Below are 19,155 nucleotides of genomic sequence, written 5' to 3'. Positions count from 1 at the left end.
TTTGATGAAGGAACACCCTAAAATTATTATCATCGTTATCCGTGCACACTTTCAGGCAAAGCTAGAATCTGTCAGCTCATTTATTCTCTTCTGGGAAAGTTTAGGACTTTGGAAAAGAACAGGGTTATACCGTCACTCAAAGTTAATGAAAAATGTCTCATAAATTCATCCGACGTGCTTCATATAAAAGTTCACATGGGTTTGTAAAAGCATATGCGGCTTTGAACTAAAACGATAATAACAAAAGATCTTTAAATATATATGTATTACCCAGTTCTGCCTCAGAAACCCTCTAAGTCAGCAGTTCTCAACCTGTGGGTCGCGACCCCCTTGGCGATCGAACAACCCTTTCACAGGGGTCGCCTAAGACCATCCTGCATATCAGATATTTACATTATGATTCATAACAGTAGCAACATGACAGTTATGAAGTAGCAACGAAAATAATTTTATGGTTGGGTCACAACATGAGGAACTGTATTTAAAGGGCCAGAAGGTTGAGAACCACTGCTCTAAGTGAAGGTGACAATCCAACTGGTGGTGACACGGGAACTCACCCACCAGCACCGGGTCCATTCTTTGAGTCCGTGCCCTCAGGCAGGGCTGCACTGGGGGGTGAGGGGGGGGGACCACACACACAGAGGTGCTCTGTGGGCTGGCCAGGGTCCTGGCCGCCTTTCAGGAGACACGCAAGTGCACACTTCTAATGAATGACAGGACGAGAATCTGTCCTTTTCTTCCCAAATGCCGCCTAGAGGACTCAGACTCACCCAAAGCTCTCAGGCCCCCAGTGCTTGGTGACTTTCTGCAGGACTCCCCCAGCGCGCCCCCCACCCCCCCACCAGCTCCTCTCAGGCCCAGGGAAGAACTTGGCTCCGGTTCTTTTCTCCAGGGTGTCACCTCTGATGCCAGACGGCCTTTTCAGAGCCTGGACAGATGCGTTCCTGCACTGTGGGCCTGATGACGCGAGGGGCTGGGGATGGACCCCGTGGCATGCCTGGTGAGAGGAGACATGAGCCCCTCACCTTAGCCGGGCAGCCAGCTGTCCCTGGGCAAAGGTGTCTGTGCCATTTTACTCCCAGACGGCTGAGGACGCTGACCAAAGGAGCTGTAACCAACATGGCTCTGAGCACACACAGTTGCCTCTTGAGCTGCACACACGCCTGATCACGCAGCCTGTGCTTCCAGATGCGGATCAGACATCATTTTACATGTCCCCCACATTGAATAAGGCAGGTGAACAGATAAAGGGGCAGCCCATTGAGATAAATATGGCAGCTTCACAATGTATTGGCCAGCGACACATTATTCCAATGAGCCTAACGTTGAATACAATGATGTAGACAATTGGACAGCGAATCCTGGATGTCAGGGCAGAGGGGGCAGGTACGGTCCTTCGTGGACTGAACAGTCCGAACTATTTGGCTCATCGATATTTCCCCGCAGGGCATGTTAGTGCTGGAAAGGTTTGGGGTGACTCCACCACGATCCGAAGGCCCTTTCCTCCTATGGCTACATCTGCTCTTGAGAAAGGATCATACAAGTTGCCGAGGGGCCCAGAAGGGTGTTAGGATCTTAATTTCCTTGGTTGGTCGGCGCCTAACAGTGTCTCCTCAGTGGCCTTGAGTGAGGGCCACGCTGTTCTTCGCTGTCTGGTGAGAAAGACTGGTCCTGAGCGAGGTTCTTAGTGCAGAAAGCAGCTACGAGTAGAGAGAAATGCACGAGGAGCGAAGCAGAAGCTCAGAGAGCCTGAGCCAGGAGCGGGGGCGGGAGAGGGGATGAGTGGGAAGAAGTCTCCTGCTGAAGATACCGTTGGTGAGACAGAGAGAGATCGAAACACGGGAGAAAGTGATCCTGAACATCCTGCTCTTGGAAAATCCCTCTCTGCTCCTTAGCGAGTCGAATGCACTTCAGTTAAAAAATATCCCCATCTCCCCCCACCCCCACCCCGCCCGCACCATCCTGGAAAGCAGAGAAAACAATGTTTATGGGATGGAGACCACAAGAACAACGCCATCCGTGAGAAAAGAATAAATTTCCCTCTTAGGGTAGGTCTGTAAAGTATTTCAAGCCACTTGGGTACCATTTCATGAACCAAAGGAACTAATTTACCAAGTGGGTCCCCAGGGCCCAGAGGAATGAAAGCTCAGGCAGCCGGAATCGACTCCCTTGCCCGCGTCTCCCATCAGATCAGGGCGGAGGGCGTGGGGTTGGAGGGACACAGACAACCCCTTGGCGCGTCAGTGCACACAGGGAAGAGACTGTATTGTGTACCAGAGGGGTAAACGGGGAAGAGAGACCGTGGAATCAGGCGCACTGGGCCTGGCTCTGCTTCTGCTACTTTTCGGCTGGGTAAGTGTGAGCAAACCTTCTGAGCCCGAGGCGCGTCCTGATCTGTGAAAGGGGACAGGAACCCCATCTTCAGTACTGGGAGGGTTCGGCCTGAATGAGGGGAAATAAATGGATGAGCTAACGTTATTCCATTCTACTGATGAGGACGTTGAGGCTCGGAGAAATAAGTCACTCATTGAGTGTCACATAGCTAGTAAGTGGCAGAGCTGGCACTTGAACCCTTGTCTAACTCCAGAGCCCTCCTAGAAGGGGGAGCTCGCTGATGACGTTGAGGCTCGGAGAAATAAGTCACTCATTGAGTGTCACATAGCTAGTAAGTGGCAGAGCTGGCACTTGAACCCTTGTCTAACTCCAGAGCCCTCCTAGAAGGGGGAGCTCGCTGATGACGTCAGTTGGCATTCCCCAGCCTGTAGGCTATAGAGAGGGGGCGTCGCTGAGATGAGGAATGAGAGCTGAAGACCTGTGGCTGGCAGACTTGACTGGATTCCCTTTCGCCTTGTGGAGGGAACCTCCCGGAGGCTGTTCTGTGGGCTGGAAAGGAAAACCACTCCCAGCACATGGAGACAGCCACGGCGTGCGAGGACAGGGGTACAGCAAGGTGCCTGGACGTGGGCCAGTCCTGTGGGTGCAGTGGTGGTTTTCTACAAGTGGACACATTTGTCCAAGGGTTTGTATTTTTCTTGGCTGTGCTATTTGCCCACTGTCACTCCTGGAGACCATGACAGAGCCAAGAGCCTAGAGCCCAGGCCACAATGCACCTTCTTCTGCAATCCCCCCACCACCACCACCCCACGAGAAACACATCACAAAACCAGGGAACATTCAAGCAAGAAAAAATTGCACTTCTCTCAAGAAATAGGTGCTGTAAGTGTATCTGCTCATGTGTGTGCCTCTGTGGTTAGTGTGGACGCTCAGAATGTATCTATTTCATACAGAGAAGCTTCTGAATTGAAGAGCTGTCTGCGAGTGAAAACACACAGAAGTGCCTGGGTTGGTTAAATACACACGCAGAAGGGATGCCTGACCAGCCTTCAGACTTTTAGATGAGCGACCGCTTGGGAGCCAAGAGGAGAAGGCCACTCTTCAGCCTAATGACTGTGCTGTGTCCACACGCACAGCCACGCGTCGCCTAACGACAGGGGAGGTCCCGAGAAGGTGTCGTTAGGCCATCTCGTTGTTGCTGGGCCAACATCACAGAGGCGCCTGCACAGACCTGGGGGGCACAGCCCACTCCACTCCTGGGTCTGTGGTGCAGCCTGTGGCTCCCAGGCTACACGCCTGTGCACGGTGCTGTACTGAATACTGTAGGCAACTCTAGCACCGCGGTGCTTGTGTATCTAGACATGGGAAGGTGTGGTAAGATGGGGCATGTAGTGCTCTTACACCACGGACAGCACAGCACGTGTGTGTCCACCAGCATCACTACAGACACGGAACTAATGAGTTGTGCTGTGACGTTACCACGGCTACGATGTCACTGGGTGACAGGAATTTTTCAGCTCCATTAAAATCTTATGAGACCACTGTTGCATATGTGGTCCATTGTGCAGTGCATGAGTGTGTGTGTGTGTGTGTGTGTGTGTGTGTGTGTGTGTGTGTGAGACTGTGCATACACACACACACATATAATCCACACCTGCACACTTACTTTTCCATCTGATGGCTGTGAGCCAGTCCCTAAGCCCCACAGTCCTCTGCCCTGCTATTTCCTCCTGGTTTCGTTTTCTCCATCCCTTCATTCACGACTGTGGTATGAGGGCGAGTAATGGTGGGAGCATGGGGGACATTGTGGGGAAGGGAATGTGGCTTAGCTGTTGGGGTTCACTGCCTGCACACTCTCCTCTGTCTATGGCTCCACAGCCCCCCTGGTCTTCTCTCCCGGAGCCCCGGTGGCCCGTCAGAGACGCTGCTCCCTTCTCCCCAGAGCACATGTTCAGACGCACTCAGCCAGAGGAAACCGTGTGAATGTACCAAAGATACATCTCCTAGATTGGCCGGGATCCGCACGTGACCATCTGAATACACGAGCATCCATCTGCAGAGCAGGAGGCTGGGTCCCCAGGGACTCTCAGTGGAGGGCTGAGGGAAGGCGGGACAACCGCCCGCATCCAGAAGAAAGGAGGGAAGCCCTCGCAGCCACTCCCGCGGCTCAGAAGGGTCCTGGCGCTCATGGAGAACCTGGGTGCCCAGAGCAGTGAGCTCAGACTCCACCTTGCACAGACGCTCCTGGGCAGCTCGCCGCAAGCAGGTACCAGCACGGCCCCAGAGTGGCTGCCTGGTCAGGAGTGGGCCCTGGATCCACATTTCACAGGCATCTCCTGGGACCCCAGGTCAGGGGTCTTCACCTTCACTTTGAGGAGCACGGGAACCAGCCTGCAGCCAGAGGTGTGTTTCACAGAGCCTGGCAGGGGACACCATTAGGATGTGGCCTTTAAAGGTGAAGTGCAGGAGGCAGGACCACCCTTCTCCGTGGCTCCTGTGGGCAGCCACATGCCCGCCCAGGAAGCATCAGGGTTCCTCAGGGCATTAACCCTGTCACACCCAGGCCTCTCTTTCAGACCTGCCCTTCACCACCCTCCCCATGTAGGAATTTCACCTTGAAGGGGGGAGCACTTGAACGCTGCCTCCCATCCCTGAGCCCGGCAGACACCAGGCCTCTGATTGAATCAGAGAGAAAACTGGGTCACACGTAGATTTCCTCGTCCTGTCCCCAGCTGACACACTTGACAAACCCCTTATCCTCGGTGTCGCCATCTGCCCCCGTGCAGGGTGCAGGTACCCCCTCTACCTGAGGGGCTTTGCGAGGATAAAATAGGAAGAGCGATCTGAGAGTACTCTGGAAAGTAGGATGTGGCTGGAATTCCTGGGGCAGACCGAAGATGAAATGGTTTTAATGAGAGAAGCAAGTATGTTTGTGGATGTGAAGTTATGGGGGACGGAGGGATGAGTTTGCTCAGCCAGCCACAGACTCTTTGGAGAAGCATCCACTGAGCACAGGCCGTGGGAGCAAGAAGAACCGAGCAAGAACCCTGCCTCCTGGTGGCTCGCAGACAGCCAGAGGGTGCATGTGGTGGTGCTGGGAGGGGGTGCATCTTAGCCTGGGCATTGGGTTGCATGCAATAGAAACCATCAAATTAGCTCCAGAAAAGGGCATTTATTTCTTCTGAATTCCATGGAATTCAAGATAAAGCAGAATAAGCAGGATGGCCTTGCGACCTCTGGATCAACCCCAGGGAGCCATACTGACAGAGACTCACCTCTCACACCCTCAGCCTGTCGTGCAGATGAACAAGTACACAAACAAAACGGTGATCCAGGGCAACGCATGCGATGAAATAAGTGAGCGCGGGATGTGACACCTGAGGGAGAGGAAGGAAACAGATGCAGAGGGCCAGGGAGGTGAGTCCAGGCAGAGGCAGGGGAAGGCAAGGCCCTGAGGTGGAGTGTAGAGAGTTGGGGGGAGCTTGTGCAAGGTGAGGTCAGAGGCCAGACTGTGCATGACCACCGGCTCCCTCTTCTGCATCCAGTGCGTGGGAGGTGCCACGCGCACCAGTGGGCTGGCAGGAGCCTAACCGTCCATCCTGCCTGGTACGTGTCAATGGGATGCTGGGCCATTTTCTAAAACCTTCGGCTTTTAACCCTGTGGCCAGACTCCTTTACCAACATGGCCACCAGGTTCCTCCCTGTCTCTCGGCCTCCGCTTCTCCATCAATCAACCATGGGGGTGCTGGAGGAAGTGATCCCAAGGTTGCCTTATAGGACCAAATCGCATCATCTGGTTGTCGGCCATCAATATGGGGTTTCCTGGGTCGCTTCCAATGTACGCCGCTTGTCGTGGCTTCGGGATTCATAGCACCCTCTTTCGCTCTCAATGGCGTCCCAGTTTAGACATTAAATCATAAGGTCACTCTGTTCATAGGAGAAGGGAGGTGCATAGGACATTGCTGTCAGCAATGGGTTAGTTAGGCCCATGGTCAGCAAACTGTGGCTTGAGAGCCACATGCGGCTTTTTGGCCCCTTGAGTGTGGCTCTTCCACAAAATACCACGTGTGGGCGCACGTACAGTGCAATTGAAACTTCGTGGCCCATGCGCAGAAGTCGGTTTTCGGCCTGAGCGAGTCTATTTTGAAGAAGTACTGTTGATATTTGGCTCTGTTGACTAATGAGTTTGCCTAACCGTTAGGCTCTTTGCCTTGGCTTTCGTTAGGCATTTTCTCTCTCTGAGCAAGGATGGTTTTGGTTTCTCAAAATGCCCAGACCAGCTTTGACTGGCACCAAACACGCATGGCCCAGTTTGCTCATTCTGCTCAGAAGGACGGGACACTCAGCAAACACTGCTGAAGGCCAGTGACAGCAGAAGGACCAGCAGTGGCCCCGTCTGAGCCTCGGATGGTGTTTGGCTGTGAGGGAGGGATGACAACCAGTGATGCTGGGAAAATGACAGTGAGTCCCTAAGCAGACACTTCATTTCCTAGTTCAGTTCTTTTTGTTTTAATATATATTTTATTGATTTCAGAGAGGAAGGGAGAGGTAGAGGAACATCAATGATGAGAGAGAATCATTGATCGGCTGCCTTCTGCATGCCCCACACTGGGGATTGAGCCTGCAACCCAGGCCTGTGCCCTGACTGGGAATCAAACCGTGATCTGATTCATAGGTTGATGCTCAACCACTGAGCCACACCAGCTGGGCCTAGTTCAGTTCTTAACCTCAGCGTACTGAGGAGTGAGGCAGGGGCTACTTTAGGAACATAACAAAGGTTGGATCCTGAGACGGAATGCACAGTACTGCCAATTCTCATGGTTGTGGACCCCAAAGGGAGGGCTATGGATGACAGACAGCTCTGAGCCCCTCCCCCAGTAGCTTGCATGTGTCTCCCAAGATATGATTTGTAGATGCATATTGGCCCCCAGATGGGCATGTGGGCTTCCCATGGGGTGTTAGGCAGATGGGAGAGGACAGGGCTTCTGTGACTAGTTGACCTGAGGTGACCAAGGGAGGAGCAGTGATGGACGTTGCTGGGGAAGGAAGGTAGACTAGAAACCTTTTTGGTTTAAGTCAAGTAGATTCGAGAGGCTAATTGATTTCAGGCCTTCTGCTGAGAGCTGGTCCTTTTGTATGTGGAATAATATAAGGAAGGAGACACAGCTGGGAAAAGCCCGTTTTTCATGTTAAGAAAACATTTCTCAAAAAAATTCTTTAAAATTCTAGGAAGCACCCTAGGAGTGTCTAAAGTGAGTTTCTGGAAACCTCCATGGCTGTACCACAGTGGGGACGAGGAGGCAAAGATGAGAAGGGGCCCAAGGAATGGTCTTCGCTTTCCTTGTCTTTGTTGGGCGTTCTGTGTTGCCTTGACTTTAAGATTGTGGTGAGTGGGAATAATCCCACGGAGAGGAAAATGAGTAACACTTGGTCAGTTTGTTTACCACACAAACACGCTCCCACACGCTCATTTGCAGAATGCCGGCTCTAGGTTAGCGGCCAGGATGCATAGATGACTAACGTCACCCCTGAGCACCTCCTCCATGAGGAAGCTCACAGGGAAGTGGGAGAGGGACCTGGAAACAGACCATTGCCTTCTGATGAGGGCTGGACCGAGGTGTGAGCGTCTCATACACTCACACACACTCTCACACTCACACACACGTACAGAGGTGTGAGCATCTCACACACATACACACACACACACACACACCCCTCTCCAAATAGAGCTGCTCTTAATCGTTTCCTCAGGTTTGTTCCCAGGATACTCCCCTCCCCCACCTTTTCCTGTATTTGCATATACATTGACTTTTTATTGAGGTAAAATTCACACAATATAAAATTAACCATTTTAAAATGAACAATTCCATGGCATTTTGTACAATCACGATGTTGAGCTACACAACCTATGTCTGCTTCCAGAACATTTTCATCGCCCCCAAATAAAGCCGGGTGCTCATAAGCAGTTACTCCCCTGTCCGTCCTCCCCCAGCCCTGGCACACATGGATCTGTTTCTGTATCAACGGAGGTAACTTCCCTGGCTGTGACATATAAATGGAATCAGATAGCATGTGGCCTTCTGTGTCTGGCTTATTTCGCTTAGCATAACGTTTCTGAGGTTTATCCACATGGATGCCCATCGAGGCTTTTCAGGTTCCTTTTCATGGTTGGTGAATATTCCACGGTGTGGATATACCACAATGTGCTTGTTCTTTTTTTTTTAAGGGACATTTGGGTTGTCCCCACCTTCTGGCTATTGTGCATCGTGCTTCTGTAAAAGTTTGTGTACACATTTTTGTCTGAGTATGTTTTCCCCTCCTTGGTGTAGATACTGGGGAGTGGGATTTCTGGGTTATGTGTTTGTTCTACATTTTACTTTTTCAGGAACCACCAAAACGTTTTCCATAGTAGCTGCGCCAGGCCACTCCCCTTGTGAAGACCCACAAAGCTCTATCATTTCGATGCCCCTCCATAAACTAACTAAAAACTTCAATCCTGATTTACAAACACACCCAGAAGTCTAAGCGCCTCTGTTGGCCCATTGGGTCAGAACCCGTGCTAATGAGGCTGGGTCGGGGTCCATCCCCAGCCAATCAGTTATTGAGTAGAGTGGACAGAGTGAAAATTGTGCTGCCACATGCTCCACCATCGAATACCCTCCTGGCCTCTTTAGTGGTCACAGGGGATGGAGCAAGAGCATATGTTTATGGTCCCCTATAGAAGGAAAACAACAGGCCAGCATCCAGTTCTCCCGAAGGCACAATGGGAATCAGATGATCACCAACTTCTGGTCCTGGTTTCACCTGGTTTCTGTGGGCACCTGGGGGTACATTGCTTTAACCTGCCCCCGCCTCCAGTTTCCTCATCTTCATAATGGGAATAAGAATCCTTACTACAAAGAGACGATGACGCCTACTGAGCACGTTGCACACAGTAGGTTTCCAATAATGCTGTTGCATCCCGGGTGGGCAAGCTCAGTTTGTGCCCGAGGGCTTCCGCAGTGGGCTCCGAGCTGCTCTCCAGGGCTGACCAGCTGGATGGCGGTGCAGGGGTTACTGGCTGCTTTAAATTGTCCTATTTGCATGGAATGAAGCTTGCTATGGTAACAAGGTCTGGTGGCTGGAATCCAGGGCCCCAGTGAAAAATGCAGAGCCTGTGCTCTGGGAGAAAGAGGCGCTGGATGGGCTGATCAACTTGAAGGTTACCTCAGGTCTCTGTGAAGGGACTGGGTCAGGGAGGCAGCTGGGCTCCAACCTGCTCCAGGTAGGAGGACAGAGCGGAACCCCACTGACGCCTTTCAGTGTCTTCTCCTGGCCTCACCCCCCTCGCCCCCACCCCCGCTCAGAAGCTTGGGACCTGGCTAAGGCCACCCCTCCGCCTGGGGCGCACCCCGGGCTTCAGGTAGGAGGGGAGGACGGGGCGCCCGTGGCCAGTCTAGGGATGGATGGAGTGCTCCTTTGGGGGAGGAGGACAGCGCGGGGTGGGGCAGCGAAGGGGGCGTGGGGAGGGGGTGGAAAGTGAGGCGCGTGGGGCACCAGCCCAGCTCCCCGCGGCAGTTTCCTCCCCGCGTGTGAAGGAACCCGCAAGGCAAGAACTCCACTCCCGAGCTCCGCAGGCTGCCCTCCCCTGGCGCCCCTGCCCGCTCCCCTCCCGGGCCCCTTCGCCAAGCACCCCGCTCCCCCAAGCACCCACCTCCTCCCAGCCCTGCACGGCGCGGGGCGCTAGTTCGCCAGGGCGGGGGCCGCCCCACCGCTCCAGGGAGGGGACCCAGGGCCGGCCTTGGACCAGGCCCTCCCCGCCTCTCGCCGGGGGGGCGCCACCTCGGCGCACTCAGAGCTGCCTCCCGCCGCCTCCGCCCTCTCCGGGGGTGTGTCCCCGAAGTGGGGGGCGCGGGAGGCCCCGGGTGCGCCCGGCCGCCAGCCCAGGCCCCCTCCGGAGCGCGCGGCGAATGGTAGGCTCCATTGAAGAGTGCCGGGCGGCGCGGTGTCCTTCTCCGAGCGTTGTCGGCGCCGGGGTCTCGGGGAGCGCGGCTGCTCCTCCGCCTCCTCCTCCTCCTCCTCCTCCTCCTCCTCCTCTTTCTCCTCCTCCTCCCCCCTCCGCCTCGCTACCGCCGCGGCTCCGGCTGGAGGCGCCGCTGTCATTCCTGCGCCCGGAGCCGGCGCTGCCTGTGCCTGGGGGTCGGGGCGCGGGGGAGCCGGACGGCGGGGGACCCAACAGGTAGAGCCTGGGGGGCCCGGCCGCGCGCCCCCCGCGCGTCATGCAGCTCTTTGTCACCTCTCTCGCCCCCAGGCCAACATCCAGAGCATGATGGAAGACAATAAGCAGCTCGCGCTCCGCATCGATGGGGCGGTCCAGGCGGCCAGCCAGGAGGTGACCAACCTGCGGGCCGAACTCACGGCCACCAACCGGAGACTGGCGGAGCTGAGCGGTGGCGGCGGCCCCGGCCCCGGCCCGGGCCCGGGAGCGGCGGCCGGCACCTCGGCGGCGGACTCGGCGGTGGCGAACATGGAGAACCACCAGCTCGGCGTGCAAGGTAGGATCGCCTGGCGCCCGCCTGGCAGAGGAGAGGCGAGCGAGCAGGACCCGGGCTCGGAGGTGGCCCGAGGCTTGGTGTCCCCAACACCCGGGGGAAATCGCCTTGCATGTGGCTTGTAACCCTTTCCGTCAGGCAGTGGCCACCTCGGCTGCCCTGCGAGGAGTTGCAGGCTGCTGTCATTAACGACAACCCGGGCGCAGCGTGCACGGGTTCGGGGGTCACTCTGGCCCAGGGCGGCAGGAGGGGCATGCAGCCAGCGGGCCCCTTCTGGCAGCAGAAAGCGCCCTTAGATAGCACACAGGCCCCACTCCCTGGGCAAACTTTTCATGCCTGGGCCCTTGCCCCCGCCGAGGCAGGGGCGAATGCCACCGCTCCCCGGGTTCCAGAGCCTGCTTCCTTTGGGATGACTGTTTCCCCTAGAGCGAGCTCCAGGCTCTGCTGTGGTGTTTGGGGTAGAGGATTGCGCCGCTGTGCACTTTTCTCCACGGATGCCAAAGCCCTTGTCTCCATTGCATCTGGACTTTATTTTCTCTCCATTTGAGATCGCGCGGGCAGTGGAATATCAATGCAACAGTAGATGCCCCTGCTCAGCAGGGAGTTTCAATTTCCAGCAAATATAAACACCAAGAGCACTTTGCAGGGGGAGATCTTAGATCTCAAAGGCTGAGTGATGGGCGCCTGTCGAAATGAAGGCTTAGATGGTGGGCTGGTGGGCTGCTGGGAGGGACTCTGTGCAGTTGGGGAGGGAAAAGAGACAGCTGGTCTGTGCTGACATTGACAGTGATGGACCTCTGACACCCCCTGCAAGGGCTAAAGGGGGAGGAAGCATCCAGAAGAAATGTCCTGTGTGTTTTCTGGGAATTGCAAAGTAAAATGCTCAAAGCTGGCTTTTCAGGCTTTTTCTTCTTTTCTTTTTCCTGTTTTCTTTTTTTTCTTGCCTAATTGCCCTTTAAGAAACGGGTGTTACTGGTTATAAATATCATCTGAATTGTAAACTAAACTGCTGAAATCCAGAACAGGACAGAAAAAAAAATACAGTCCAGAAGGGTCACTTGTATAAACATGTCACTTGATGAAGTAGGAGGTACCAGTGGCTCAAAAGGATGTCCTGGTTGGTTTTGTTGTTATTTCAGGAGCTTCTCCTAAGAGTTGGGAGTCTGTTTTCATAGGAATGCCGAATGCCGGCTCTCCAGCCGTTTCCATTCTGCCTTCCCTTCCCAGGGAGGGGGTGCTTTCCTGGGGCCGCGAGCTGTGAAGCCTGGTTGTTAGCAGTTCTGTGTTGAATCCCACATCAGATCTTAACTTGGTACTTCAGGAGCGCCTCTGAAGTCTCCGGAATTGGGGCATCATCTGGTCCCGAAGTAGCCATGACGTAATGGTGGGAAGGTGCTGTGCGCTGGTGTTTGCTGCGCGGTATTCAAGGCGGCTGTCTGTATTCTGTCATTTCCCACTTGCTATGTCACTGTGTGCAGAAGATGCTCTTTGCTGCTACCTGGGGGTCGGGGGAGGGGAATGGCAAATGCTGTACTTTTTACAGGCAGGGACACTTCCCACATGAAGAAATAGCCAAGAGCTCGGCAGTTTGCTAAGAATCCGAAGCCACGCTAAAGGGGACTGAACAATGCCGGTGTATTTCCCACCGTCTGCCGCCTTCCTCAATCGAGGAAAAGTTAAGTGGCTTTTCTCTCGAGTCTGGGGTCCGGTTGCAGACGGAGCATGCTAAGGGGGTCGGTGCCGCCGTGGTCTGCCCGCTCCACGTGGAAGTGGAGATACTTAGCTGACGGTGGCATTGTTGTCGTGAAGCAACAGGGGGCTGTTTTGCTTTTTTTCCTGCAAAAACCCACAAGGCTGTGGAAATGGAAATGGCTTTCAGGTCTCTTGCTCCTTGGAAAAACACACGGAGCCAGCAGCTCCCTGGTGCTCTTGGGGGCCGGCCTGCCCGCCCGTGTGGGTGGCTGGATGAAGCTGGTCTTGATTTCTCCTCTGTGTACCACTGGTATGTTTCAAACCCTTTGCTAGGGGCCATTTCGTGATTTCACAATCAGAAAACAAAATGTTCAAGGTTTGAACTCAACTTAATTGTTGGCCGCATATCCCTCATTGATGTGAATTTAGAACTGGTGTGATGGTTGAAAAGAAAACCAGCCCCCCTTATACATCCGGGGCGGGGGGCGGGGGGGGGTGTCATGTACTCCTGCAGCCACAGGACCTCGACCCAGTGCTTTTCACGTGACTTACTGTCTGTGGGGTTTTTTTGTTTTGTTTTGTTTTGTTTTCTGGGCGTTCTGCTAGCTCAGAACCCTCTGCAGAGGGGGCCTGCTAGCTGCTTCTGCTCGGGCCTCCGGATTCCTGAAGGACAGCGTTGGGTTCTCTGGAGTGAATGTGCACACGGGGTGATTGGTTTCCTCCTGCATCTTCATCACACATCCCAGGAGGGCCCCCCGCGGCGCAGCTCTGGGGGTTCCTGACTGTTGTCCCGAATTAGGAGTCTTCTGTTTCGGTTTTGTCTGGGTTGGTGCGATCCCATGGGCCCAGACCCTATGGAGTGATCACTTTTCAAATCGAGGTTTTTTTGAATGAAATGAGTATCTTTCAAAATGCAGCTGTGTAAGTCATCTTTTCACTAAAGGGCATTATGCCCATATTCAATGCGTGCTCATGTACTTTTAATAATATTAGCACAAATGGTTACGGGGGAGAGTCACCTCTTGCTCTCGCTGCCGAGACATTGTTAAATCCCTTTTCAAATGTTTTGTTTAAATGTAAAAAAAAAAAAAATGAATTAAACTGGCGCATCCACCCACCATTGGAGGCTTTGCTCGAGTGATGATGTCGGACAGTAGGTAAGTTGATGAAGGAAACTCGGGTTTTCCTGGAGGGTTAACGCAGTGAGTGTGTCATTTAAACAAAATAACCACTTGGTTGGTCCCCTCTGCGAGCTGGCATGGTTGCTATGTAACAGAGTCTAGAAAGTGAGCTGCTGAAAATCTGGGCTCTCTGCACTTTGCAGGATCTTCTTTCGGAATCTGTTGAAAGAACGCTTGGCAGCCGGCCCATCTTCTCTCCCTGCCTCCAGCGAGTTGGATAAGGCCTAATGAGGATGCTGGCATCCAGAGCGGAGCGCATCCGCGCAGGGTGGCACACTGCACGCTCCGGAGGCTGTCTCCCGGGTTGGGGAGGTCAGAACAGCCTGTGACAGGTGGACAGAAGGAGCCTCGGAAAGGGCAGAGCCGAGCGTTGCTTCCAGTGCGTCTTGTTGTCGGTAGCAGAGAACGGTCTGTTGAAAGTAACATTTCTAAGCTGTTTTCCTCAGCGTCACGTCTCTGGGAAAATGTGTTTAAAACCCTTGCTGTTCTTCAAGGGGAAAATATAGCCCTGTGTTTCTCCGAACATGTTTTATCTGACGAATGACCAATATTAAAGTCACCTGGTTGCTTTGCTATGCATAGAAGGAAACAGTGAAGCGCCACTGTACCCCATTCAAATAGGTGTTAATGTACTTAACCTGAAAAACTTATGCCCAATAGGATGCCATTAGTTTGTAGGTTGTGTACTTAGATGCCTTTGCAAGTGGGAGTGCGGATAGCATCTTTCTTGGGTGCTGAGGACTTAGTGCCTATAGCATTTGTTAGCATGGGGATGGGCAAACGTGCCATTTCCTACATCTGTACACATTTTTGTAAGTAGATGCAGGTTTTATTTTTTTTCTCCCCAGACATTAAAACAGGCTGTTCCTTCAGGTCTGACTGCTCTTTCTTAGTATCACCACAACCCCGGCGACGGTGGTGTGAATTACCCTTGGACTGAGTTGAATGTGTGAGTAGCCTGCGGAGATCTACTAGACACTGTTGCTTTGCAAAATACGCCTCGTCTTTTGGCATCCCCTTCCCAACTCATCCTGCCTCTGCCCCCGGCTCCCCGGGGAAGACTTCTCTTTTCTAAGAAGGAGACGTTTCAAATGGCAGAGAGGATGGGACCAAATGTGGTGGGATCTCTGGGGCCTTCTGTCAGCTTGGCCCAGAGTCCCAGCGCTCATCGCGTAGCACAGGCCCCGGTTTCCAGCCAGGGGACTGGGATGAAAGAGGCATGTGGGTCTCGTCAAGCCCTGGAGGGCTGCCATGAGACGGGGCTTCGAAGTTCCTCCCGAAAATCACCATGCGTGGTCACAGAGAGATAGATTACTTACAGATCAGGACAGCATGGCTGAAATTAGTTATTGATTGGCTATTATTTACTGTCTTTCCATTGTCTTTGGAAAATGCCTTCAGGGGACCCCTTAAGTCAAGTTTCTGGTTCTGGTTAATTTCACGCTTTCAAATTTTCATGATTTATTGAGGCCTTTCTAAACGTCTGTCAGATGAACCAGAAGTCTAAGCCAATCTGATTTTCATAACCGGAGCCCGTCACATATCCGCCCTGGGTAGCACACGGCCTGTTCGCTCTGTTCCTCTCCCCGCTGCTCCCCAAGAGCGCTGGCACTTTTTAGGAATCCTGTGGGTTATAATTTGTGACTTCTGGCTGCCAGTGAGCTGGGAGCAGATGGGCTGGGCAGGTGGGGAGTGCTCTGTGGAACGCTGCCTGCTCGCCACGCAAGTCATATGGGGCCCAGAAGGTCAAGCTTGGGGTGTGGGCCGTCTTCATTGCGTATCATATATGTGGGGGATGTGTCCATGCCTCCGTTGTGTGGCCAGGGAAAGTGAAAGCCATATGAAGTCCTCAGTTCTTTCCAGACCCTTCCCAGGACTGGCTGATGGGAGCATTAGCGGTTGGCTTCTCACCCCCTGCCCTCCGTCACTCTGCCGCTGGAGCCAGGGAATGGGCTTTTAAGAGATCTTGTAAATGAAAATTAGTCCGTACTGTGGGCTGGGTATTAGGGCGAGTGACACGTGGGGTGACAAGCGGTGCCGCCAGCAGTCGGCATTGCAATGTTGTAGCCGTCTGAAACGCAGGCAGCGCAGGTTCAGGCGGAACCATTTAGGAAAAGACAGCTTCCCCGAAGCCAGTAACGCGACCATCCAGGGTGGCAGATTGTACCTGACAGTTCAGAGCAGGTGAGAGCCCTGCTGGCCCAGGTCGCCATCCGAGGTCCCTGCCAGGCCCGTCTTGCCTGCGGCGAAGCCGGAGGAAGCTCGTCCTCCCCACGTGGCTGGACGTGACCAGAACGTTCCTGCTTGTTCAGCACGACCTCAGGTTTGAGCTTTGAGGCCAGGCTGTGCTCCCTGGGTGTCCCTGCTTCTCCCTCGGACTCCTAAGCGGCAGGGAAGATGAAAGAAGCCAAGCGTCATCTTAATGAGTTTGGCAAGAACCACTGTGTGAGCAGGTGGCTTCGGTGCGGTGGGAATTCATTGGCTCTCAATTTGTTTTGGTGGCTTTGTGGGCATGGCCTTGCCAGGCCTTTGGGTCCGATTTCTGAAAAGCTCGTGTCCCCTTCTCTCTGATGAATTGACGCCCGAGCACAGGAGCTTGGCTGGAGCTTGTACTGGGGTCCTCAGGCCTCTGGGCTCCCTCCTGTGATGTGCGGCCAGACTGGGGGGCTGGGGAGAAGGAGAGGAGACCTGGCGCGGCTCCCACGCCCCCTCCTCTTCCATCCCAGCCGGCACTGGGGCACCTTTGTGGGGATGCGAAGGACCTTCCGTTCCCAATGTTGTCTCAGCTCTGCGGACGGTTGGAAGCCATTAAGAGCCAAGAGCCCTCCAATGGGAGGCGTCCCAGAGCTAATGGAGGGGCGGGCCAAAGTAGGTGACAGTTGTAATATGATAATCAAAAAGTGATAATACAAGAATAAACTGTGTTTCGCATATTCACCACTAGACACCTACGATCCCCCCAACCCCCCACCCCATAGCTTACACTTACCTTGGTGCTGCGTTACGGCGCTTGGGGCTCAATTCTTGGGTGCATCACAGCACACGGCGTGTCAGGGACCATCCGGACGCCACGGAGTTCCTTCTTTCTGGTGAAGGGGAATAGTTTAATGCAGGACGGAATGAGAACGTGCTTCTGTGCCTTTGTCACACTTTTCAATAGGTCATGATAAGGCCTGACTGCGCTTCAAGTATAGACCCAGTGCTTAGCATACATAGTCGAACCCCGAACCCAGTGAGGTGGCAGCTCTTATGCCCATTCTTCAGAAGAAGAAACTGGGACTCAGAGGTTACGTTGCTTGTCTACCATGACAGAGTAATGACCGTGATGGTGATGATGACAGCAAGCTTTGACATAGTCTTCACTCAGCCAGGTACTGTTTGTTCAGTGTGCTGTTGCATATTAATGATTTAAGCAGTGCATTCGATCCTCATAACGATGTATGAGGCAGGTGCCATTGTACCCATTTTACATCTGAGAAACTGAGGCACAGAAATGAGGTTGCTTGCTACAGGGCCAGTAAGTGACCAAGCTCTGGCCCCAGAGACCACGCTCTTACTCATTCCGCTGCCTGAGGAAGGCGGAGGGAGCTCCAGCTCGTCCCCATTCTTGATTACTATTGCTTTCGTCTAAAGGCAGCTCTGGGCCCTGGTGGTGGGTTCTTGCGATGGAGAGTTAGGGAAGCAGCCATGCCTCTCTCTCAGGTGTGAGATGAAGTGATAGAGAGGGAACTTGATCCTGCTCACGAGGTTAGCAATCCAGGACGCACCTGTCACCTGGGAGGAGAAGCATTTTGTCCTGGGCTTGAGGCCTCCTACTTCATGGACTTTGTATGTTTCTCTTTCCCAGGAAGGATGCGTCCAGCCAAAGCTGGAATTGTGGTCCTCCTATTCTCCATCCTTCCCTTTCCTGGGTTCTCTCCCTGCGGCCTCAGTAGCCTCCATTGGCCTAAAATCATGCTCAACAAGAGACCTGTTAACTTCTTCAGATTCCCTTATACTAGAGTTTCCCAGCCCTGGCACCATGGACATTGGAGGCAGGATAATTTTTTGTTGGGGGCGGGAGGGGCTGTCCTGTGCATTGTAAGATGTTTAGCAGCATCCCTGGCCTCTGCCCACTAGATGCCAGTAGAACCCTCCACACCCCAGTTGTGACAACCACAGATGTCTATAGAAGTTGCCAAAGTGTCCACTGGGGGCCCACATCATCCTGGGTTGAGAACTGCTTTTCATGCCAGGCATTCGGGGAGACCTGGTTGTGAGACCCAGAATGGCAGCCCCATGAGAGCAGTTTTTCTGTTTTCCGTTCCATCCACAGCACCTAGAACAGTGCTGTACGTAGCGAAAGCTCAGCCAAGTTGTCAAATGAATGAACGAATGGATGGATGAACCCATGATTATTAAATTACAGAGTGTGCGGAATTCGGTCTACTTACCACGTTACACAGGGCGTCATGAAGATCATCGCTGTAATGATAGGTGATCAACTTAATTGTTTACTTGCGATAGGTCAACACTGTTCTAAGCCCTTCTCTCTGTATTCCGTTAACCCTTTAAGCACCTTCTAGGTGAGTACAATGTTTGCCATTTTACAGATGAGAAAACAGGCACAGAAAGGCTCTGAGGCTCGCCTAAGGTCACCGAGCTAGCAAGGACAGCCCCTCCCGCCCCCAACAAAGAATTATCCTGCCTCCAATGTCCATGGTGCCAGGGCTGGGGTACAAATCCAGAGCCCGCCTGCTGCCCCAGCCAGGATGCTGCTCAGCTTTGCAGAGTTTTCCCTCTTCCTGACCGAGAAGTCGTTTTTGTTCTAAAGCTGGCACGGCGGCGATTTTAATTAGGGTTTGTATGTGGGACACTAACCCCTTCATCCTCCGGCCTCAGAGCACCTCGGTACCAACGTGCTTTGTCAGCACCGGAGCATCTGCAGCCAGGAAGGGCTGGTGTCTGGCCAGAGGGCAGGGCGTAGCTCGTGGCTGGGCCATGTTCCTATGTGAGGCTGTCTCTTCTCGCTGCCTCCCTGCTGGGCTTCAACCGGAGAGTCCTGGAGAGGACTCGAATCTCTTTCCTTTCTGCAAAAGGGAGAGTGGGCCCCAGAGCTCCTTAGCAGGGGAACCATTCATGCTTAGAACAGGGCTGCTCCACGGCCAGAGCCGGGGAAATGGAGAGACTTAGAGGTCATCCGAGAGTTAGTACCGGCAGTAGCCAGCGTTGGTTGAGCCTCTGTCACGTTTTCCCAGACACTGTGCTTGGGGACATTGTCCCGTCTCACTTCCATATCACAGTGAGTAGGTACTGTTACCACCTCCATTCTGCAGATGGAGAAATTGGGGCTTAGTGAAGTTGCTTTTCTTTCTTTGTTTAAAAAATATATACTTTTGACTTCAGAGAGGAAGGGAAAGGGAGAAAGAGAGAGAAAC

General features: G+C 53.6%; 1 protein-coding gene across 2 annotated transcripts in view; it reads left to right on the top strand.

Moving 5' to 3' along the window:
* KAZN (kazrin, periplakin interacting protein) overlaps positions 1 to 19,155 on the top strand; it is a gene marked incomplete at its 5' end in the record, with an annotated part of 789,243 nt that overhangs the window by 440,597 nt on the left and 329,491 nt on the right. The window contains one exon of one of the 2 annotated variants that reach the window (XM_081085625.1): positions 10,625 to 10,868. The exons of the other annotated variant lie outside the window; for it this stretch is intronic. Within the exon in view, the coding sequence (XP_080941751.1) occupies positions 10,625 to 10,868 (244 nt within the window). The remainder of the gene's footprint in view (positions 1 to 10,624; positions 10,869 to 19,155) is intronic. 2 annotated transcript variants of the gene reach the window in all.

The sequence above is a fragment of the Myotis nattereri genome, assembly GCF_964212035.1.
Source record: "Myotis nattereri genome assembly, chromosome: 3".
Taxonomy (NCBI): Eukaryota; Metazoa; Chordata; class Mammalia; order Chiroptera; family Vespertilionidae; genus Myotis; species Myotis nattereri.
Note: the sequence above shows the minus strand (reverse complement) of the source record. Positions and strands in the feature narration are given on the sequence as shown.